Source organism: Phascolarctos cinereus, unplaced genomic scaffold (assembly GCF_003287225.1).
Source record: "Phascolarctos cinereus isolate Bilbo 61053 unplaced genomic scaffold, phaCin_HiC Scaffold_2;HRSCAF=192, whole genome shotgun sequence".
NCBI lineage: Eukaryota > Metazoa > Chordata > Mammalia > Diprotodontia > Phascolarctidae > Phascolarctos > Phascolarctos cinereus.
Genome location: NW_027555625.1, coordinates 266,364,111 through 266,388,839, shown reverse-complemented (window position 1 = coordinate 266,388,839; position 24,729 = coordinate 266,364,111). Strand labels below are relative to the sequence as shown.

The 24,729-nt window shown below is 35.9% G+C and overlaps 1 protein-coding gene across 13 annotated transcripts in view; it reads right to left on the bottom strand.

Moving 5' to 3' along the window:
• The window catches only part of FNBP1 (formin binding protein 1), a 173,767-nt gene that overhangs the window by 87,468 nt on the left and 61,570 nt on the right, over positions 1-24,729 (bottom strand). For 12 of the 13 annotated variants that reach the window (XM_078149997.1, XM_078149998.1, XM_078150003.1 and 9 more), the window contains 4 exons: positions 22,252-22,333; positions 16,269-16,384; positions 1,856-1,912; positions 905-1,052 (listed from right to left, as the gene is read on the bottom strand). In XM_078149997.1, the coding sequence (XP_078006123.1) occupies positions 905-1,052; positions 1,856-1,912; positions 16,269-16,384; positions 22,252-22,326 (396 nt within the window). In that variant the 5' untranslated portion in view covers positions 22,327-22,333. Of the gene's footprint in view, positions 1-904; positions 1,053-1,855; positions 1,913-16,268; positions 16,385-22,251; positions 22,334-24,729 lie in introns of those variants that run through there. The other variant, XM_078150001.1, reaches the window with a different exon arrangement.

The window sequence follows — 24,729 nt, the reverse complement described above, 5'->3', positions numbered from 1 at the left end:
AAGTCTGGCTTGTCAGCACCCTTTACTAAATACACCCAAAATCATGCACTAAATAGAGTTCAGCTTCTATAGTAAGATTACAAAAGAGGAAAATTGTCTAAGCTAATAATAATAGATAATTATATCTTTAACTAATTTTAAAAAGTGAACATTTCTACAAATATGTGGTTTCTTCTTTTAAATATGATGTTTTTTCTATTGACCATGCCCCAAGGCAGATTCACTGAAAGGAGAAATACTGTTAATTTTTACCTATTCTAGAATCAGTAGAAGGCTTGAGAAAAGAAAGGTAAAGCTTGGGAGGAGTAAAAACTAAGATATTATTGGATGGCACAAAATAGAAAAGGATAAAATGTAAAATATCAACAAGTGATAGAGATCATTTAAAATCTCTCCTCAATCATCTTCATTTCACTTTAACTTCTACAGAAAATTTAGTCCATTTAACACATTAATGCAGATTTATTTATTTTTGTCTAGATCTGTCATAAAGATAATAAAGCTGAATTACGAAAACTCATTTCACTGATGCAGATCAGCAACTCAATTACAATTTATAGAAAGTCTTCAACATTGTAATGAAGAATAAGTGACTTGGCCAGGATCACAGAGCTAATATATCTCAGAGTTAGGTCTCGAACCCAGAACTAACCAGTTCCAAGGGCAACCCTGTGTTATGTTATGATGATTATTACCATCCTTTTACATACATTTCTTATCTCACCAAATACTTGAAGGCAAAGACTAGCTTTTATGTTTTTCCTTATAATTTGGACCTATTTTTTCATATTCTTTACCCATTATTTTGACATTGGCAAATACCTCTAGTTTAGGTGTTACCCAGTTCTAGAATCCCATTAATTCATTACATACTTTTATCACTTAGAAAGAAATGGTTCGTTACCGATTTCCTTTCCTGCTTTAGTTCCTGTACATATCGAGTTAACTCCACAGTAATATGTGAGGTCATGTTCTCCGAAATAACTTCATGTTGCCCTGCATAATCATTCATCTCATTCAAAGTGGAAATGAAAGCTTTACATGATGTATACCTGTCAAATACAATAGAAACAGAAATTTGTATTACTGCATTAACTTATACAAAGCCACAGATCTCTCCCATCACTCAGTATCGCTTGCCACAAGAAATATTAATTAAAACAAGCTAATTTGCAAGAGTTTCCCAAAAGGGATATAGACAAATCATTAAACATTTTCACCAAAATGACTCATAATTTAATTACAAGTTTAAAAAAAAACTGCCTTAGAAGTCATACTGACTTAAGTAGAACTGAAGTATTCTACTTAATTGATGATTTTGTCATAGTAAAGGTAATTTTGTCACTTCTTATTTAACTCAAGTAAAGTAACTTCTGGGGTAGGAATTGGTGACATTTTATAAAAGTCACCATAAATAATGTTTCTCTCAATACCACATGACTTATAGGGACATTTTCCAATTGATGAGTGTAGGTATTATATTAAGAACACTAATATTACAAACATGAATAACCTCCATTCTTTAGAAAATGCTAGGTTATGTATAAAGTTTATTCCTAATTGTATTAATATATACAATCTGGAAAACGTGAAGTGAATGATTCCCTTTTTACCCTCTTTTGGGGCTCTAATAGGACCCAAAACAATTTGTTAAATGACTAACTGAAAAAAAATTTCCTCTGTTTTGCTGTTTGCTTTTTTCTGGTGGTAGGTTTATGATATAAACAGTTATATTCTCTTTTTCAATCCTTTAAATTAAGGCAAAATTAAATTGATCTTGCAGGTACCTATTTGCTCTCCCTCCTAAAGGATAATCATCATCAATGTTATGTACATAAACTGATAATAAACATACTTGTATTCTTCCTCTTCCTTTGAATTCTTTTTGGGTTGATATTTCTTTGAAAGATTCCTAAAATTAAAAAAAATAAAAATTTATTTAGCCTAGGGAGAGAAAATTCTTGTCATAATACTAACAATTCAGAGAATAAATAGATTTTGGTTTTCCCATTTGAAGGTGAATTGAGCAACTAAACCGGTATATTTACTGTGCACAATGTCTTGGATTAGTTACTGGGCACATACAAAAAATTTTAAAAAGATATATTTCAGGACATAAAAGACTAAGAAGGTGGGAAAAGACACGCATAGAAGTGAAAAAAAAAAAGAAAGCAAAAACATCTAGCTATTGGTTTAATTCCTATCTATTATTAAAATGGGTAAACAGTTCAGATTAATCCCTAACAAGTGAGGTAAAGAATTAAGGCATTACTCAGGATTTTCTAAATCTAAGAAATTCAGTGCTGTATTTACAAATATCAATGAAAACAGATGAGGAGAAATGTTGATGAGGTAAAAACAACAATCTCTATTCCCAAGGAGTTCACATTCTAGTTATGGAAGACAAAACATTAAAGCAGATGGGCAGGCCTACTGGTCCTTAGGGTACAGCGGCATGGTGAACAAGGTCCAAGGTTGAACAAGACGCTGTAGGGTGCACTGGCAGGTCATATGGCAATGAACAGGAGTCTAGAGCAAAGGGAATGGTTAAGACCCAGTGGACCTGAAGATATACTAGCAAGACAGATGGTAGAGTATGATGGGCCTTTATCTTAACATAAGTTTTGGTATGGGTTCCTCCTCATCCAAGCAATATGAGCAGATATGTGTCATACCCCAATGGGTACTGGTGATGCAGGCACTGGTCCATGGCCATTGAGAAGGGAAAACTGTGCCTGAAGGAAGGAATGCAACCAGAGCTCTGGGCTCCCTCCCAAGGGATGGGGTCGAAGGGTCACCATCCAACTGGAAGAGGTTAAGGACGCCATGAGAAAGGTCTAGTGGACCCTGTGGTCCACTCCACCCTCAGGTAGGCTGGGCAAGGGTGATGATGTTAAGGAGGTGAAAGAGCTTCCCTGATACCAGCTCATGTGGAGCCCTATGGCACCACATGGAGTCACAGTTTTATCAAGTAATGATTATGCAACACTAACCTTATTATCTTTCATGATAGGGTAGAAACGCAATAGAAGAAAATAACAACAGACATAGGATGCCTGCAGCATTTCAGGAAAGTATTTACTAATATCTCTCATGGTAACCATATGGATTTCATATGTATGTATAACCTACACACACACACACACACACACATACACACACACACACCCCCCCATAAATATATTTAAATGGAATAAGAACTGATCAAGTTCACAAGTATAAGATAGGGATATGCATCTAGATAACAGTTCAATGTGGGGAAATGTTCACGGATTTTATAAGACTAGTAAGAGTCAAGAAGTCTAACATGGCACCTAAAAAAACTAATGGGATCTTAGACTACAAGCACTAGGATCTCTAGAAAAAAAGAAAGCAATAGTTATACTTCACCCTCCTCTGGTCAGACTACATACTAAGCACTATGTTCAATTCTAAATAATACACTGATAAACCAGAACATCCACACTGGGACAACCAGAATGGTAAAGGGCTTTGGAATTATGCTATGTGATGACTGATTTGGGAGGGGGTGGGGGGAACAAATCTTCCCTCTGGCTGAACACCTACGAACAATGATAACTTTTTGGAATTCATTTCTCAGTGATTAATGAACCTACCCCATTGTGCCCTCCTTAACTCAGTGATTTTGAATTTTTGGCTGCCATTGTTCAAACTCCATTCTCTATCGACCATGGACCATATCTTACTTCTATCTCCCTCAAATCAACTCCACTGATGTCCACTCTAAAGCTACACATCCCTTCTTCTGTGCTCTCTGGAATTCCAACTCCATAAGTAACAAACTAGCTTCCAACTCAAAATCTTTTCCTTTCTCATTCCCTTCACCTTCTTGAACAGATTGAGACCTAGCTCTCTTCTGATGACACACATTCTCCGGCCAGGGAAATGTGTTCTTGTCAGCACTGATTCGTCTTTCTCTCATATTTCCACCCCCAACTCACTGGTTATGGTAGAGGAATTGGAATACTTCTCATTCCCTGTTGGGATTTCCAGGCTGTATTACCACCATTTGTTCAATTACCTCTCCTCCTCTAAGGTTCATTAAATCCATATTTATCACTCAATCAAAATTCTAGGAGTTGTTATCTATCAACTTCCAGAACATTCTCCTTTGTTCCTCAGTGACTTCAATGCCCACGTCATAGTTTTTCCTCCCCAACTCCTGACTTCACACCAAGGGACTTCAACATATATATTGATACTTCCTCAAATAGGCAAGTCTCCTAATTCCTCAACTTACTTACTTCACATGATCTATTCCACCCCATCTCAGCTACATACAGACATCTAGCCATCATTCACAAGTGCTCCACTTCCATGCTCATGAAATCTGAAATTCCTCTATCTAATCGCAATTTGTTGTCATTCTACCTCTCCCTCTGCCTTGAACTCTGTACTTGCTCATCTACTCGACCTCTAATCCCTCAACCTCTCAGTTCTTTCCCAGGCCATTAACCCTGCATTGGCTACACTCTCCTCTCTTCCCCATCTTGACCTCTTGCTGAACCAGTTCAACTCTATTCTGTCATATTCCATTGAATACCTTATAGTCTTCTCATATCGCTAATCCGGCCCTTCCAAGCCTCAGCCTTGGATCATTTCCACCATCCACTAAGGACTTCACTCATACTCACACATAAACTGAATGAAGCTGGGAAAAATCCCAAAACTGTATTGACTGGATCCACTACAAATTTATGTCACATCACAAACTGGACCCTCACTATGGCAAGGAAATCCTTTTACAACTCCCTAAGTAATTCACTATCCCCCTTACCATAGTAGCTCTTCCAATCTTTTTACCCTTCTTCAAATCTTTCATGGCTATCAAATCCCCTATCCCCTCAGCTGAGAAACTTACCTTTTCTTACTGAAAAGACTGAGGTCATTTGTCAAGAGTTCTTTCTTCTCTTTTCCTCATCTCACATCACCTAGATGCCTTCTGCCACTATCTTTTCGTTCATCCCTATTCTCATATGAAGAGATACCTCTATTTCTTGCCAAGGCAAATATCACTACATGCACAAGTAATTCTATTCTATCTAATCTTCTCCAGAAGATTGCCACCTCTATCATTCCTGCTCTCTCACTAACTTTCAGTCTCCCAATGTCTACCGGCTGGTTCTCTATTGCCTACAAACATGTTCATACCTACACCACTCACAAAAAGATGTAAACTCTTTGTCCTTACTATCATACTCTATATCTCCTCCCATTTATGGCTAACGTTGAGAAGTCTATTTACAACTGTTGTTTCTACTTTATTTCTGTTCACTCTTTTCTTCACTCTCTGCTCTTAGGCTTCTGATCTCATCATTCAACTGAAACTTCTCTCTCCAAAATTACCAATGATCTCTTAGTTTCCAAAACTAAGGTCTTTTATCAATCTTTAGCCTTCTTTTAGTTCTGACAATGCTGACCACCACTTTACCTAATGATCTCTTGTCTCTAGGTTTCTGTACCACTTCTCTTTCCTAGTTCTCCTTCCATGTGTTTGACTGTAATTTCTCAGGCTCAGAGGCAGGTAAATGGCAAAGTGGTAGTGGGCCTGGAGTTATGAAGACTAAATTTAAATCTGGCGTCAGTGAAACTTCCGGGAGCCAAGATGGCAGAGTAAGGTAGTAAATCACTGTAACTCTCCCATATTCACCCCCAACCACAAAATAATGTCCCAAAACAAATCCTGGAACAGCAGAACCACTCAGCAAACCAGTGGGAACTCCTTGCCAATACCAGTACCCCACCATGTGCCTCAAACACAGCCAAGGGAATGGGTAAACAGGCAACCTCCAGCAACCATACCACCACATGCTTCAGTGTAGCCCTAGGGAATGCAGAAACACCCCTCTGGCTTCTGCACATGCCAGACACCAGCAATAGGAGCCCAGTTCAGTACTACATAAGCTGCCAGACACCTATAGCCTCCAGTAGTGCCAGCTAACCTCTACCCCACCCTTTAGCACAACACCAAATACGAGGGTCCCCTGTGCGCCTCAGGGCAACATCAGTGAAAACCAGGTAAACAGCCAGGGCTTGCAGCCCCTGGCATAAGAAGTCTGAGACATTGCCCCTTCTGCACCAGGAGCAGAGTTCAAATTTTTAAAAAAGGAAAAAGGCCAAAAAGGTGAGCAAAAAAACAATAAAAAAGAATGTGATCATTGAAAGTTATTATGGTGACAGGGAAGATCAAGACACAAACTCAGAAGTAGATAACAATATCAAAACAAGTATGGGCAAAGCCCCCCCCCCAAATAGGGAGTGGTCTCATGACCAGAAAGAACTCATGGAAGAAATAAAAATGGAGCTTAAAAATCATATAAAAGAGATAGAAGAAAAATTGGGAAAAGAAATGAGAGTGATGCAAGAGAATTATGAAAAAAGAAAACAACCTATCAGCTTGGCCAACATGACAAAACAGGAAAATGATAAATGTTGGATAAGATGTGGGAAAACTGGAACACTAATACATTGTTGGTGGAGTTGTGAAATGATCCAATCATTTTGGAGAGCAATTTGGAACTATGCCCAAAGGGTATACCCTTTGACCCAGCAATAGCACTTCCAGGGCTATAACCCAGAGATCACACAAATGGGAAAAGGACCCACATGTACAAAAATATTTATAGCAGCTCTTTTTGTGGTGGCAAAGAATTGGAAATTGAGAGGATGCCCATCAATTGGGGAATGGCTGAGCAAGCTGTGGTATACGAATATAATGGAATACTATTGTGCTATAAGAAATGATGAACAGGCTGACTTCAGAAAAACCTGGAAAGACTTGTACGGTATGATGTTGAGTGAAGTGAGCAGAACCAGGAGAACATTGTACACAATAACAGCCATGTTGTGAGATGACTAACTTTGACAGACTTAGCTCTTCTCAGCAATACAAGGATCTAAGACATCTCCAAAAGTCTCATGGTGGAAAATGCTATCCACATCCACAGAAAGAACTATGGAGTCTGAATGCAGATCGAAGCACACTATTTGCTATTTTTCTTCTGTTGTGTTTTGTTTCCTCTTTCTGGTGGTTCCTCCTATTGATTGTAATTCTTACAACACCACTAATGTGAAAATATATTTAATAGGAACGTATATGTATAGCCTATATCGGATTGTGTGCCATCTTGGGGAAGGAGCTGAGGAAGGAAGGGCAGAAAAATTTAAAACTCAAAAGCTTATGGAAGTGATTGTTGATAAATCAAAATTAAAAAAATGTAATAGGGAAATGTTTAAGAAAATAAATAAGAATGAAAAAATAGAAGAAAATGTAAAATATATCATTGGAAAAACAACTGACCTGGAAAACAGATCCAGGAGAGACAATATCAGAATCACTGGACTACCTGAAAGCCATAATCATAACGGAGGACCTGGACATCTTTCAAGAAATTACCAAGGAAAACTGCCCTGATATCCTGGAACCAGAGGGCAAAACAGGCATTAAAAGATCCATCAATAATCTCAGAAAAGAGATCCCAAAATAAAAACTCCAATGAACATTATAGCCAAATTTCAGAACTATCAATTCAAGGAAAAAATACTGCAAGTGGCCAGAAAGAAAAAGTTCAAGTATTAGGGAGCCATAATCAGGATTACACAAGACCTAGCAGCTGCAACATTAAAGAATTAGAGGTCATGGAACAGGATAGTCTGGAAAGCAAAGGAACAAGGATTACAACCAAGAATCAGCTACCCAGTGAAATTAAGCATAACACTTCAAGGGGAAAAATGTTCATTCAATGAAATAGAAGGATTTCAAGCTTTCATAAAGAGAAAACCAGAATTGAACAAAAAAACTGATCTCCAGTATCAAGACCCAAGAGAAGCTCAAAAAGGAGAAAAGGGAAAAGAAAACATAATGGATTCAATGGAGCTGAACTTTTTACGTCCCTACATGAAAAGATGATACTTGTAATTCTTAAAAATTGTACCATAAACAGTACAGCTAGAAGGAATATACATAGAATCTGGTATGCCTATAAGGTCAATTGACAGAATGACATAAAAAAATAATTAAGGGATGAGAAAAAGAAGTATACTGAGTGCAGAAGGAAGGAAGAGGTAGAATGGGGTAAATTATTTCAATTATGAAGAGGTGCAAAAAACCCATTATAGTGGAAGGAAAGATGGGAGGGTAGGCAATGAGCATCACTTGAACCTTACTCTCATCAGCACTGGCTCAAACAATCAGCTGAGTATGGAAATCTATCTTACCTGACAAGACAGTAGGAGGGGAGGAGATTAAATAAAGGGCTAGGAAAGGGGTATGGGGACTAACAGAAGAGAGGGCAAACTGGGGTAGGTGGTAGACAGAAACAAAACAATGTTAAGGAGGGAAAGGGAGAAAAGAGGGCGAGACAAAGGAAGGAAAAATAGGATGAAGGGAAATACAGAGTTAGTAATCACAACTGTGAATGTGCATGAAATGAATTCACCCATAAAACAGAAGTGGATAGTAGAGTGAATAAAAAACCATAATTCTATAATATGTTTATAAGAAACACACTTCAAGCAGAGAGAGACACACAGAGCAAAGGCTGGAGCAGAATCTATTATGCTTCAGATGAAGTTAAAAAAAAAAGCAGGGATATCAATCATGATCTGAGACAAAATGAAAGCAAAAACAGACACGATTTACACATAAAGGGTGACACCATAAGCAAAGCAGAAGAGCAAGGAATAGTCTACCTATCAGATCTATGGCGAAGGGAAGAATTCATAACCAAACAAGAGATAGAGAATGGTATGAAATATAAATAGATAATTTTGATTACATTAAATTAAAAAGATTTTACACAAACAAAACCAATACAACAAGATAAAAAGGAAAGCAGAAAGCTGGGAAACGAATCTTTATAGCTCGTGTCTCTGATACAGGTCTCATTTCTCAAATATATGGAGAAGTGAGTCAAATTTATAAGAATACAAGTCATTCCCCAAATGGTAAATGGTCAAAGTATACGAACAAACAGTTTTCAGACAAAGAAATTAAAGCCATCTACAGGCATATGAAGAAGTGGTCTAAAACACCTTTGATTAGAGAAAATTCAAATTAAAACAACTCTGAGGTACCACCTCACACCTATCAGATCAGATAATATGATAAAAAAGGAAAATCATAAATGTTGGAGAGGATGTGAAAAAACTAGGAAACTAATGCACTGTTGGTGAAGTTATACACTGATATAACTATTTGGGAGAACAATTGGGAACCATACCCAAAGGGCAACCAAAGTGTGCATACCCTTTGATCCAGCGATACCACCACCAGGTCTACATCCCAAAGAGATCATAAAAAAGGGGAAAAGGACCTATATATACAAAAATATGTACAGCAGCCCTTTTCATGGTTGCAAAATATTGGAAACTGAGGAGATGTCCATCACTTGGGGAATGGATGAACAAGCTGTAGTACATGAATGTAATGGAATACTATTGTGCAATAAGAAATGATGAACAGGCAGATTTCAGTAAAGCCTGTAAAGAATTGTATGAACTAAGATGGCGGGGTAAAAGCAGTGACTTGCTTGAGCTCTCCCTCAAACCCCTCCAAACACCTGTAAAAAATGGCTCTAAACAAATTCTAGAGCAGCAGAATCCACAAAAAGACAGAGTGAAACAAAGTTCCAGCCTAAGACAACCTGGATGGTTGGTTAGAAAAGTTTGTTGTGCTGGATTGAGAAAGGCGTGCAATTCAGCGTAGGCCTTGCAGGCAAAGATCAGGCCTCAGGGGACTGAATCACTGGTAGCTGTGACTGTTTCCAGACTTCTCAATCCACAAACACCAAAGACAACTTAGAAGGTCAGTAGGAAACGTCTGTTGGACCATGGTGAGAGAGGAGCTTGGTCAAGCCCTAGTCCTGAGGCCTTGGCCCACAGACAGAGGGGGTAATCAGAGGGAGATTGCAGGGATCTCTTTGCTGGTGCTGAAGCAGGATTATCTTGCTTTGCCCATGCTTGGATCTGGGTCACAGTTCTGGGTGGCAGTCCTGGGGGAAGGAGGAACATTGGCATGGTGGAGCTCGTAACGGTGGTGGAGAGAGAATCCTCCTCACAATTCCAAGGCAGAAAAGAGTGCTTGTGGTCTCTCACAGACCAGAGCACAGGCCAGAAAAAGAGTAAACACCTCACCTTTGATCATACCACCTTGAAGAACTGAAAATTTACAGGTACCCAGAAGTATCTTAGAAAACAGCTGCACAAAACTCCTGAAGCTTGGGACAGTACATTCTTGACACTGGAAGCAGAACCCTACCTTAACAAAGAGTTCAAAACTCAAGTAATTGGCTGGGATCATGAACAAACTGCACAAAAAAAGTTAAATCATAGAATCTTACTTTGGGGACAAAGAAGATCAAAATACACAACCAGAAGAAGACAACAAAGTCAAAGCTTCTACATCCAAAGCCTCCAAGAAAAAAATGAATCAGTCTCAGGCCATGGAAGAGAGGCAAGTAAGAGAAGTAGTGGAAAAACTGGGAAGAGAAATGTGAGTGATGCAAGAAAATCATGAAAAACAAATTAACAGCTTGCTAAAGGAGACCCCTCCCCCCCAAAAAACTGAAGAAAATAACACCTTAAAAAACAGATTAACCCAAATGGCAAAAGAGGTCCAAAAAGCCAATGAAGAGAAGAATGCCTGGAAAAGGAAGTCCAAAAGCTTACTGAAGAAAATGCTTCCTTAAAAATTAGAATGGAGCAAATGGAAGTTAGTGACTTTATGAGAAATCAAGAAATTGTAAAACAAAACCAAAAAGATGAAAAAATAGAAAAGACAATGTGAAACATCTCATGGAAAAACAACTGACCTGGAAAATAGATCCAGGAGAAATAATTTTAAAATTATTAGACTACCTGAAAGCCATGATCAAAAAAAGAGCCTAGACAACATCTTTCAAGAAATTATAAGGAAAACTGTCCTGATATTCTAGAAGCAGAGGGTAAAATAGAAATTAAAAGTATCTGCCAATCACCTCCTGAAAGAGATCCCCAAAGAAAATCCCTAGGAATATTACAGCCAAATTCCAGAGTTCCCAGGTCAAGGAGAAAACATTACAAGCAGCCAGAAAGAAACAATTCCAAGTTGCCAAACAGAACTTTCCTCTCTCCCTTCTTTCTTCCTTTCTTTGCTGGATTTTCATCCAGGACTTACTATGGATCTCCTCCAAGTCTCAGACCTGGGTCCTCTTCTCTTCTCCATTTATATTATTAAATGTGATCTTAGCAGCTCCCATGGACGCAATAATCATCTCTTTACAAACAGTTCTCAAATCTCTTTGTTTGGGTCTAATCTCTCTCCTAAACTCCAGTCTCAAATCTCCAACTGCTTATTAGACATCTTAAACTGGATGTCATGAGACATCCATGAGGCATTTCAACATATCTGAAATTCAACTCATTATCTTTTGCTCAAAACTCTTCCTGCTTCCCAACTTTACTATTACTGTTGAAGGTACCATCATATTTGAGACACCCTAGCTTACAATCTAGGTGACATTTTCAATTCCTCACTCTCTCTTATCCACCATATCTAATTAGTCACCAAGTCTAGTCATTTCTACTTTTCTAACATCTCTTGAATATGCTCCTTCTCTCCTCTAATACTGGCATTGCCACTGTCCTCAATACCTCACTCTATTGCAAAAGCTTACTAGTTGATCTCCCTGTCTCAAATCTCTCCTCATTCTAGTCCATCCTCCATTCAGCTATCAAAGTGATCTTCTTAAAAGCACAGGTCTGATCATGTCACTTATCCCCAATCCTCACTCAATAATCTCCAGTGGCTCTCTATTGCCAAGATCAAATATAAAATTCTGTTTGTCTTTTAAAGGTTTTCTTAATCCTGCCCCTTCCTATCATTTCAGAAGTCTTTTTACATATTATTCATTCCTATATACTTCATAGTCCAGTGACACTGGCCTTTTTGCCATTCCTCACACACTGACACAATCTCCAGACTCTGGACATTTTAGTGTTTGTTTCCCCTTTCTTGGAACTCTCCTTCCTCACCTTTGCCTCCTGGATGCCTTGGCTTTCAAGTCTCAGTTAAATTCTACCTTCTGCAAGAAGCCTTTCTCAAAGAATTTTTACAACCAGTCGCTCTGATAAGGCCTCATTTCTAAAATATATAGAGAATTAAGTCAAACTGATAAGAACACAAGCCATTTCCCAATTGATAAACGGTCAAAGGATGTGAACAGGCAGTTCTCAGATGAAGAAATCAAAGCCATCTATAGTCATATGAAAAAATGCTCTAACTCACTGTTGGTTAGAGAAATGCAAATCAAAACAACTCTGAGGTACCACATCACACTTATCAGATTGGCCAACAAGACAAAACAGGACAATGATAAATGTTGGAGAAGATGTGGGAAAATTGGAACACTAATACGTTGTTGGTGGAGTTGTGAAATGATCCAACCATTTTGGAGAGCAATTTGGAGCTATGCCCAAAGGGTATACCCTTTGACCCAGCAATAGCACTCCTAGGGGTATATCCCAGAGAAATCACACAAATGGGAAAAGGACCCACATGTACAAAAATATTCATAAGCAGCTCTTTTTCTGGTGGCAAAGAACTGGAAATTGAGAGGATGCCCATCAATTGGGGAATGGCTGAACAAGTTGTGGTATATGAATGTAATGGAATACTATTGTACTATAAGAAATGATGAACAGGCTGACTTTAGAAAAACCTGGAAAGACTTGCATGGTCTGATGTTGAGTGAAGTGAGCAGAACCAGGAGAACATTGTACACAATAACAGCCATGTTGTACGATGACTAATATTGATAGACTTAACCCTTCTCAGCAATACAAGGATCTAAGACATCTCCAAAGAACTCATGATGGAAAATGCTATCCACAAAGAAGACGAAACTATGGAGTTTGAATGCAGATCGAAGCATACTATTTGCTATTTTTTTTTCTTCTGTTGTGCTTTGTTTCCTCTTCCTGGTTGTTCCTTATTTGGCTCTAATTCTTACAACAACATTAATGTGAAAATATGTTTAATAGGAATGTATATGTATAGCCTACATCAGATTACACTCTGTCTTGGGGAAGGAGGTGGGGAGGGAGGGGGAGAGAAATTTAAAACTCAAAAGCTTATGGAAGTGATTGTTGATAATTCAAAATAAATTAATTTTTTAAAAAAAGCCTTTCCCAGTACTCCTTAATCTTAGTACCTTTCAATCAGGATTATCTTCAATTTATCATGTATATATCTTGTTTATAGTTGTTTGCCTGTTATCTCATACATTAGTCTATAAGTTCCTTGAGAATAACTGTTTTTTGTAACTCCAGTGCTTAGTGTAGTGCCTGATACGTAGAAGCTAATAAATGTTTGTTGACTTGTTGACTTAAATTGAATATGTTAATTATGGCTTTAAGTAGCTGAAAGATTATGATGTGGAAGAAGGTCTAGATTTGTTCTATTTGGTTCCAAAGGGAAAACCTAGGAACAATGAGTGGAAGGTGAAGAGAGGCAAATTCGGTTGGATGTGCTGATAACTTCCTAATACAGAGGTTCAAATATAGAAAGGGCTGTCTCAGCAAGAAGCAGCCTTTTTTCCATTGGAAATTTTATTGTTTTTCTTTTTTTTTTTTTGGCTAGGCAATGGTGTTAAGTGACTTGCTCAGGGTCACACAGCTAATAAGTGTTATGTGTCTGAGGCTGGATTTGAACTCAGGTCTTCCCGAATCCAGGGCCGATGCTCTATCCACTGTACCACCTAGCTGCCCCTCCACTGGAAATTTTAAAGCACAGACCTGATGACTACATTCTAGTCACTGTTCTTCAATTCCCAAACAAAACCAAATACCTTAAGCAATATTTTGAAATTGCCCCTCTTCTCAAATTCTAATGAATAAATTAAATTGGTAATATGAACAAATATTCTCAGGACATTTCTTATAAATACTAATGAATAACTTGCACCCTAAAAAGAAATGGTTCACAATAAAAACTACTCAAAGATTTCTCAAAAAAAAGTAATTAGTACTCCTATTCCCTTTATTCTAGACATACTTTGTAAATCCTGAGAGTAGGAAATGGTTAGAAAAAGAATTTATTACTCTTATCTTTTAATAAAGATTATTAAATGAAGACATGGTTGTGAAATGCAGAACTATGTCAAATTAAAGGCAACATAAAGAACACTTGATGTGAATGACATCACAGGTCTAGACTCTCCCAAACATCCCATGACAAAATAAAGAAAAAAATGTAATTCTTTAAAAACCTTTTCCTCAAATGAAAAACAAAACCCTAAACATTAATTTTAAAATCATACCTAAAAATTTTCAATACTTTTCTTCTTAATTAATTCTGATGTGTTCAGACTTCATCAGTTTTATTCTGTATCCTTTATCACTATAAAGTAACCAAGATGCAGCAGTACACCACAATTATACAATGTTGAATAAAAAAAGATTAGGAGACATGTGAAAAGGATTAGGAATTGGATTAAAGAGATTTACTTGATTACTTATGTCCCACTACATCAACTTGCCCCAAAAAGTAATTAATATGTAAGTACTCCATGAGGGACCATGTTAATAGATGGATTTCAGTAAAGTGTTTCCTGGGAGATTATTTCTCTATCAATAATGTCTGCATTTTTTCAAAGTTATCATATTACAAATTTTGGCCCTCTCTTATAAGAGGTGCAACTGATCAATATGAAATCAAATCTTAAATCAATAATAAAGAGTTAAAACAGTTTTTAGAACATAACAGTTAATATCTCAATCTTTATTCTGATCCCCAGGTCCATTACCTAGTCTAACTGACTAATGAATGAAAACAAGGAGAAGAGAGACAAAAGATTGGAGGAAACCAAATGAAATTTTTTGCCAACTTTGAGCTGCATATGATGTTTATTTTCTAAAAGAAACTAATGGCTCCATATGAACACAGGTTAATGCCTAAAATTTCACATATATTATTAGAGATTGTGTTGAAGGAATTGGGATCTATGCTTATTCTCCCCAAATTTAGCACAGCTTATGAACTATGTAACCATAATAATCGATTCATCCTAATAGGAATAAAAGAGATGAATGGTAAATTGAACTAAATCTAAAGTAGGGCACATGAAATAAAAATAAAAATTTTTTCTGGAGTAATTATGTAACCTTCTAAATACTGGATCTGTTAGTCACATTAACATGAATTCATGAATATTTATCAATAGTCAAGAATGCCTAGGATGGTAAGGGAACTTGACATAGTGTATAATGAGGTTTAATCTGGAAAAGAGAAGATTTAGCATGAACATAATAAATGTCTTGAAATAGGGTTATTTTGCAGAAAATAAATTAAAATTACTCTGCTTAGAGTACATAACTAGAAAAAGCTTCAGAAAAGCAAATTCAATGAAGAAAAATTTCCTAACAATCAGATGGTACAAAGGTAAAATGTGCTGCCTGGGGGGATAGTGATTCTACCTCAGTGAAAGTCTTCAAGAAGAACCTGGATGATCACTTTTCAGGAATGTCTTAGAGATGATTACTATTTAATAATAGATCATACTAGTTTCTAAGGTCCCTACAAAGCAGAATGGGAATTAGAAAGATTATTAATCTTTTACATAAGAATATCCAGTATCAAAATAATGGCATTATGCTATTTTTATCTTTTTGTACAATTACTGTATAAAATCCAGTGTTACTTAAAAAAATAGCTATTTTATTAAGCATTATTTTAGTGTATTTGACTCAATGGATTCAGGCTATTTGTCACACAATTGACCTGGATAAAAACAGGAATTTATCAGTCTATAAGAGTTTACATAGGTCCTATACAACATAAATATCAATGAAGCTCTATAACAAAATAAATAAAAATCATGTATGCCCATAAACCATTAAAGCTTAATGAGTTCAGGCCCACTAATATCCTTTAAATCCTTTTATACAAATCACCGAAGTATTTGATAAATCCCAAAGACAACAAATGCCTAAACATTATTTGCCCCAATGTTCAACAAGAAAACATAAGGGAATTGATCTTCAACATTAATAACCCAGCTTTCATTTTTCTCACAGCTTAAGAAAGTTAAAATTTTGTCTTCAAAAATGGATAGTTATTAAAACAATATATTCTGTTTAAATTAAAGAAAAACTAAATAATTCAAAGATTATATAAATACAAACATGATTATACACCATTTATACTTTTTTTTATTTTTAAGGTTTTTTTGCAGTTATCAAAGCAATCACCTTTCTCAATGTCAACTTACCTAAGTTGTTTTGCATAGCTGATTTCAATCTCTGTCCGTTCCTTGACAAATTTGATGTATTTCTCTAGAATATCAATTCCCCACTGTGTGTGTTTTTCTAAGTTGTCAAATTGATCCTGTTAAAAACCAAAGAGACAGTTTAGAGTTTGTTCTGTTTGGGCAGAACTTAAAATAATAATTTCCACAACACTAGTACTGTACAAAAAGTATTACTATATTTTCTGTGATTTTAGGTAGGTACTTAGTGAACTATTTAAAATTAGCATTACCAAATTTTATTTGAGAGCTGCCTTGTTCATAACACATATTCCAATGGGAATTTGTCACACATAATTTCTTTGGACGTTGCCATAAGATCTTGATGGTAAAAAAAAAATTTTTTTAATTCCCATTAATTCAAAATCACCCTAATACTTACCACTCCAATACTAATCTGAGTGGTGTTTCAAATAAGTGTCTGGAATTGGTGATAGTACTCTTAGAATTAAAGCTAAATTATGTTTTTCAAAAGGAGTTATTTAGTAAAACCCTTTGCAAGACATATTATTTCCTCACTAATTGTTGCTAATGTTATGCTTAACACATTATTGCAAATAGTAAGGATAATATCACTCAATGACCAAATTAATTCTCTTGCTTACTCTTTAAACACAAAGTTAAAGACGTTTTTTGTCCAAATTGTTCCTTGATCAGGTATTGTATCAAAGCGTTAACTGAAATTGACTAGGCCTAAGGCTGTCAAATCCAAACATAAGTAAATCCTGAACAATTCCCATTCTTATAGGAATAAAAGTAAAAGCTCTAACCTTATGCTATTTAAAAAGAAAAGGCTTGCTAATGAAATTCCTGTTAAGAAGACTGAAGAACTACATAAGCTACTTAGAGGGGGGGAAACCCCAATCAAACAATTATATAATCAATTATAATTATTCTTATTTCTTTATTATAGCAAATACCATAGTTATCATATTAATTAAGAACTCTGAATAATTCCCACCCCTTCTCCCTTTTCCATTTTTAGTAAGTAACAAATTCCCTCCTCCAGCATAAAGCTTCTCTTCCTCCTCTAGGCCTCCCTGATACTAGCTTTAAAGGTTTGATAAATCTGGTAAAAATTCATACTACATTTACAAAGTCTTCAAAGATAAAAGAACAAGAGAAATTACATTGTAGAAGTTCCTGGGAATACCCCAAATTCACTGCTGTACTGACATCAATTCATCTGCATATTTCTTCCTAGCTATCATATTAGCATTCATTTTCTCTTTAGACTTAGGGTATACAATATAAAGAACTATGTCTGTTAGTTATGGTACTCAAAATTATTATTTTTGAAGATATCTATCTACATTCAGACTAAGTCTAACTTGAATATTGCTGGTACTAAATCAACAATGTGTTTTCAATAAAGTTATCTTGGCTCATGAGCTAAGAGATATTCTAAAACGAAGCTTGAAGTAAAACTGATCTTTATATTATAAATTTTATCCAGAAAAAGAAATACTTCCAAAGTTATATTTTAAAAATTCTATGCTTAATTCCAAAAGACTCATGATGAAAAATGTTATCCACATCCAGAGAAAGAACTGATGGATTCTGAATGCAGATCAAAGTATACTATTTTCACTTTCTTTTTTATGTATTTTTTTCTTTTTGTTCTGTTTCTTCTTTCATAATATGACTAATATGGAAATATGCTATATAAGATTGCACATATATCACCCATATTAAATTGCTAACTGTCTTAGGGAAGAAGAGGGAGAAAATTTGGAACTCAAAATTTTATTAAAATGTGAAAAATTATTTTACATAAAATTGGAAAAAATAATATTTAAAAGAAAAAATAAAGTTTGAAAGGACCTTTAATATTTAAAAAAAAATCTATACTTTAGAAAAATATCCCTGTCAAATCTATTGGTAAAGGAAAAGGTCATGACCAAACAAGAGATAAGATCATGGGAGGTAAAATGGACAATTTTGATTACATGAAATTAAAAAGCTTTTGCACAAACAAAATCAATACAGCCAAAATAGGAAGGAAAAGCAGGAAACAGGGTGGGGAGGAATTTATGGCAAGTTTCTGTGATAAAGGCCTCACTTTTCAACTATATAGGGAACTGAGCCAAATTTATAAAAAAAATAAAAGCGATTCTCCAGTGGATAGACACAGATAATCAAAGGATATAAAGAGGCAGTTTTCAGAAGAAGACATCAATGCTATCAATTGTTATATTAAAAATACTCTAAATCACCATTGATTAGAGAAATTCAATTTGAAATAACTTTGAGGTACCACCTCATATTCAGAGATTGGCTAACTTGAAAGAAAAGGAAAATGGCAAATGCTGGAAGAGATGTGGAAAAATAGGTAAACTAATACACTGCTGGTGGAAATGTTAACTGGTCCAACTATTCTGGAGAACAATTTGGAACTATGCCCAAAGCTTACTGCCTATTTCCTACTTTCCTTCATAGTTTATCAAAAGTATCAATTCCTATGTGACAACTTTACTGATCCCTCAGCTGCTAGTGCATCCCCATGTCAAAATTATTTTGTACTTAATATGCATGCATTTGGCATTTCTTTAGACTTATATATGTGATTTCCCCTGGAAGAATGTAAGCTCCTTGATGGCAGAGACTGTTCCATTTTTTTTCTTTTTTTTTTTATATCTTTATACATATTTTGTCTTGCCTGGCACATAGAAAGCACTTTAAAAATGCTTGATTGATGACAAACATTTCTTCAGAAATGTACTTACCCAGAAAAAGTCCTACTTCAAGAAAAATAATAGTAAATTCATAAACAGATGTGAAACAATGACCCAATAGAATTAAGTTGCTTGTGGTAAGGACTGTTTTGTTTTTGTCTCTATATTTCCATGGTGTAATAAATTATAGATGTTAAATGTTAAAATGACAGCTGTAAAATAGACAAGCAGATTCCAAAAGGAGTTACTGGCAGGCTAGATTGTGCAGTGGATATAGCACTGGGCCTAGAGTCAAGAAGACCTGAGTTCAAATCCAGTCTTAAAACAAAATTACAAGCTGCGTGACTCTAGGCAAGTCACTTAACCTCTGTTTGCCTTAGTTTCCTCAACTGACAAATGAATATAATTTTACTGTCCACCTTAAAGGGATGCTGTGAAGACAACATGAGATAGTATTTGTAAAAAGTGCTTAGCAAAGTATCTGGCACATAGTTGGTGCTAAGTCAATGCAAAAGATAATTTCTAAGTTGCAATCTGATTTTCTTTCTAGATCTTCCTGAAAATCCTGTTTTTCTTTTGGCACTGTTCTTAAAGGCCAGACCAAGGAAAAGTTCACCAAAGAACACACACCTATGTCTCCCCTATCCTCAAAAAACCTCTCATTTCATCCATCCATCACCACTAGCTATCATCCTACATCTCTCCTCCCTTTTGTGGCTAACCTCCTTGAGAAGGCAATCTACAATTGGTGCCTCCATTTCCTTTCCTCTCTTTTCTTAACTCTCTACTTCTGACTTCATCCTTCAACTGAAAACAGCTATCTCCAAAGTGACCAATAATCGATTAATTACCAAATCTAATGTCTTTTTCTCAGTCTTCATCCTTCTTGACTTCTTTGTAGCTTTTCACATTGTTAGTTACTTTTTTCTCCTTGATCTTCTCTTCTCCCTAGGTTTTCTTGCCACTGCTCTTTCCTGGTTATCTTTCCTTGTCTAAGTGGTTCTTCTCATTCTCTACTGCTGGATCTTCGTCCAGGTGATATCCAACTACTATGAGTGAACCCCAATGCTCTGTCCTGGGCCCTCTTCTTTTCTATTATTTTACTTGATTTCATCATTTCCCATGGATTCCATTAACATCTCTATGCTGATGATTTTCATATCTACTTATCCAGACAGCCCTAAAATCTCTTACCTCTCCAACTGTCTATTAAACATCTTGATTTGAATATCCCACAGACATTTTAAACTCAATATGTACCCTACAAACTCTCTCCTCTTCCTAACTTCACAATTACTGTTGAGAACCACCACCTTGGTCACACAAGTTTACAACATAGGTGCCACCCTTGATTTCTCACTCTTTCACCTCCCCACCACCGCAATATCCAATCAGTTCCAAGTCTTGTTGTTTCTACCTTTACAACATCTGTCTCCTTTTCTCTTCTGACACTGTCACTACCCTGGCATAAGTGACTAGAAAGGAATGGAGGAGGAAAATATTCAGAAATGAAAGTAATGTCAAAACAAAAGACATCAATAAAATAACAAAAGACATCAGTAAAAATAAGTTGTTTTTTTTTTAACTTGCAAACTTTACCATTCTGTTAAGAAAAGGAAAGTATGAGTTTTACTGCGGTGGTTTCTCTCCTGTATCACATTCACTTAGTAACAAATCCTTAAAGAGGAGAGATGATTGAGGGATTTACCCCAGGGTAGTGAAATTCAGAGAGGCTCAGAAAAAAATTGTATTTTATTAGAGAGAAGTAATTGAGCTTCATCTAATTAGTAAGAATAGTAGTTAAAACAGAAAAATACCAAACCATGCCCCAGGATAATTCCTGCCTGGCTGGTCCTATCTTTTCCTCTTCCTAGAAGTGGCCTCTAATTCCAGAGAGCTCTTTCTTCCCATGGGACTTCCTCTATCCCAATACTAAATTTATTTAAAATTTATTTGAGAACACCTTTTATGCTGCTTGCCCCAGGACACATTCGGCTGTACTTGTCCTAAATATCAGAACTGCTACGCTTAGTTACAATTCTGCTTTGGGAGGTAAACTGATGTTTTTTTCCTAAGTCATTGGTAGGGCAGAGGGGGAATGTGTTAATTCTACCCTTTGCTACATGGTACTATCATTACCACTAAGGTACTCTGGCTAATATTCTTCAACACATTAAATTACTACTATCACTAATACCAGGAAATGGAAAGTTAATGAATGGCTAGCTTTTTCAAACAGAATCTATGAATTCAGAATGGAAAAGAAACATAGCCTCAAACATAGACTCATAACTCAACATAAGAGTGAGAAGGGATCTAAGAGGCCATCTAGGTCAATCTTGTCATTCTGTAGGTAAGGAAACTAGGCTCAATGAGGTTAAATGACTTGACCAGGGTTATATAAGTAGTAATGATGCAATTAAAACTAGAACCAAAGTCCTCTGGTTCCAAATATAGCACAATATTCTTTGCACTATGACGATGAGAGAAGTCTCAAGCATTATAAAATGTCTCTCCTATACTTTGAAGTCACCAGAATTAAAAAATATAGTAAGCTAACATTATAAGGATTTATAATAAGCTTTTAAATATTGAACATTATAGTAGAACTTGGAACCTAACAAACAACATCTGGCAATAGTTGGGTACCTGAAGTTATTTTTTTTTAAATAAACCATTTCATCAATGCTTTTCTGTCTTTACAACAGTTTTGTCCACCCCATCTCCACAACAAAACCCTACCATAGGACCCACCAAAAATTTTCCAAGATTTCAGCAGAACTGAAAGCCTATATTTAATATATATAGATAAATTATGAACTCATGTCGTGCACTGTAGTAATAGCAGGAATGCCTATTTTAAAAAAGCCTTGGCTCATTTTTTAAACTTAATTTATTTTAATTTATCAACAATCACTTCCATAAGCTTTTCAGTTTTAAATTTTTCTCCCCCTTCCTCTCTGCTTCCCTCCCCAAGATGGTATGCAATCTGATATAGGCTATACATATACATTCCTATTAAACATTCTTTTTTTTAAAAAAGAGATCATTCATATTTGCTTTGGAGGAATTCAATTTAACAAATACTTATTGAATACCAATATATGAACAAACTTCCAAAGACAAAAGGCAAAGTGTAATGATATATGAAGATAGAGCAGATCATATAAGCAAAGAAAAGTTATATGATTCAGTCTCATGAGAATCACAAACACATCACCTTTATCTTGAGAATGTAAATATATCAAATTTCAGAAAAGCCTAATACTCACTTGTGATCTTTCCACAGGAGTTGTGTAAATGGACCATTCCATAGGTAAAACTAGCTTAGGTAAGCAGGAACCCATGATACAACTTGGCAAATAAAGAGTAAAAAGTGTTAACAGTACACTTGTTGAATAGACAAGTCATTACAGAGAATTTTATGAAAAAGAAAGCATAGAAGGAAGCAATAATGTTGACAGCAGAGAATTGCTCTAAATGCTCATCTTGCCTAAAAGACACACATATATTATATTTACTTGTTCTGCCTATAAAATTTGCTTTTGTTATGACAATGGGAATTCAGATGAAATGTTATACTATCGATATGTATTTAATTTTTTCAACAAATTGCATTTCAAACACGTCACTAATGTAAATATACACCTTGACATTTATAAGCATAAACAAGACAGAAAAACATACCTGAGTTGAGTTTTAGAAGAAGACAAGACATACAGAAAAGGAAAAACATACAGAAAGTTGAAATTTGCACAGCAGTCCTGTCTTTGAATGATGATAGAATACAGAAAGGGCAGTAAGGAGGTTGGTATTAGATATGCAACAAACAAGAAGGGTAGAGAAAGTGGCAAATTGAAAGTCTTAGAAAAAGCATGTGAGGCTTAGCAAAATGCAATGCAATTTTGTATCAGTTGGTAAAATGAAAAGTGAGCCAATGGCACTAAATATACTGTGAGAAAAAGCTCTGGCATTTTGATTGTGCCAGTTTTGAACAAAGAGCATTTGGTGAGGACATGTCAGCAGACCCCACAACGATATGAAGGATTCACAATGACAACCAATGTGCTATAGATGTTTATAGCTTTTTCAGTTCCCTCTATGGCTCCTTTAAATTACCATAAATTATATTAAACATGCTAACTACAACAAATGATTTAAGGAAAAAATGTATCATTGGGAAAAATTATTCTTAATAATGTCACTGTCAAAAGCTTGTTATTCTGAAAAATTTTAGTCAGTATTTCACACTTAAAGGTAGACAGATGCCTCTTTAGAAGTTGTCTCAATTGTAATGAAGCATGGAAAAACTAGTCAGGAAAAGCAAAAACATTTTCTACTCAATTTTGCATAAATACAAGAATTAATTGTTTTTCCAAGAGTCCTAGTCAAAGTACTCTGCAGGAACTTTAAGAAGCAAGATGTAATTCTTGGCTGCAAGTTATGATAACATCTGTGAAACATCTTCAACATGGAAGTGTAAGTTATTTGTTTATTTCCTGGGTTCACAATGAATGCTGCCGGAATGTGTCTGTACATTTTCCCCAGTCTGCTTAATGAGCACAATCAAAGGTTCAGTCTGCTTTCCTCCCCCAAATGCTCTGAATTCTTTAAAAAAAAAAATTAGAGTTATGCCTCATACATCCCACACTAATTTCTGATGGTATTTCCCTCCCCTACAAATCATGTTCCAGCCTAACAATAAGAAAAAGAAACCAACACAGAAAAACACAGAGAGCAAGACAGAGTAGGCAAAAAAAGATAATGTTATGAAGACCAAGCTTAGAGGACAAGCATCTTTATTTCAAAAGGGCAAAAGAGGGCAGGGGAAAAGGTCAACAAAGTCAGGATTCAATTTAACAATCCTTTAGTAAATGACTACTATGTTTAAGGCACCATAGCTGGTTTTGGAGATAGAGAGACAAAACCAAGAAAGTCCTACCCTCAAGTAGCCTAAATTTTACTGAGGGTAGAGCACAAAATGTACAGATAAGTAAATACAAAATTAAATACAAAGTAATCTCAAGAGGGAGGATACTAAAAAGGAGGGGAGGGGTGGAGAAAAGGGTTAAAGAAAGGCCTTGTATAAGACCTGACATCTGAGTTGTTCTTTGAAGGAAACTGAGAAGTGGCGATGACAAGAAAGGGCATTTCGGACATGAAGGACCACATGAGTAAAAGGAAATAGCTAGCAAGTGAGTTTGGTTACAATAAAGGTTATATGTTTATAAGAATAGAGGAAATATAACTGGAAAAGTAAGTGGGAGGCACATCAAAAGGGTTTTAAATGGCAGATAGAACCTTTGTATTTTACCCTAGGCACAAATATGCAGGACAGAGTGGAAGAGGGAGGGGCTGGAAGCAGCAAGATCAAATAGGAGGGTATTGCAAGAGTTCAAATAAGAAATAATTTGGGCCTGAACTAGTCTAGAAGTTGAGTGAAGACAGGGGTAGGGATGCAAGAGGTATTGTGGAAGAAACAGACAAGACTTGGTCATAGGTAAGATGTGAAATGTGTGAATGCACGTAATGGGAAAGGGAGGCTGGAACCAGGTTATGAAGGGCCTTAAATGCCAAAAAAAGGAGTCTGTATTTGATCCCAGCATTAAACCACTGTTGTTTACTGAAAAGCAACCACATGACCAGCCAGACCTTTGCTTTAGGAATCTCATTTTAAAAGTTGTGTAAATGGGAAAGGGGAGAGATTTAAGGCAAAGAAAACAATATATGTATGTGCATGTGTGTATGTA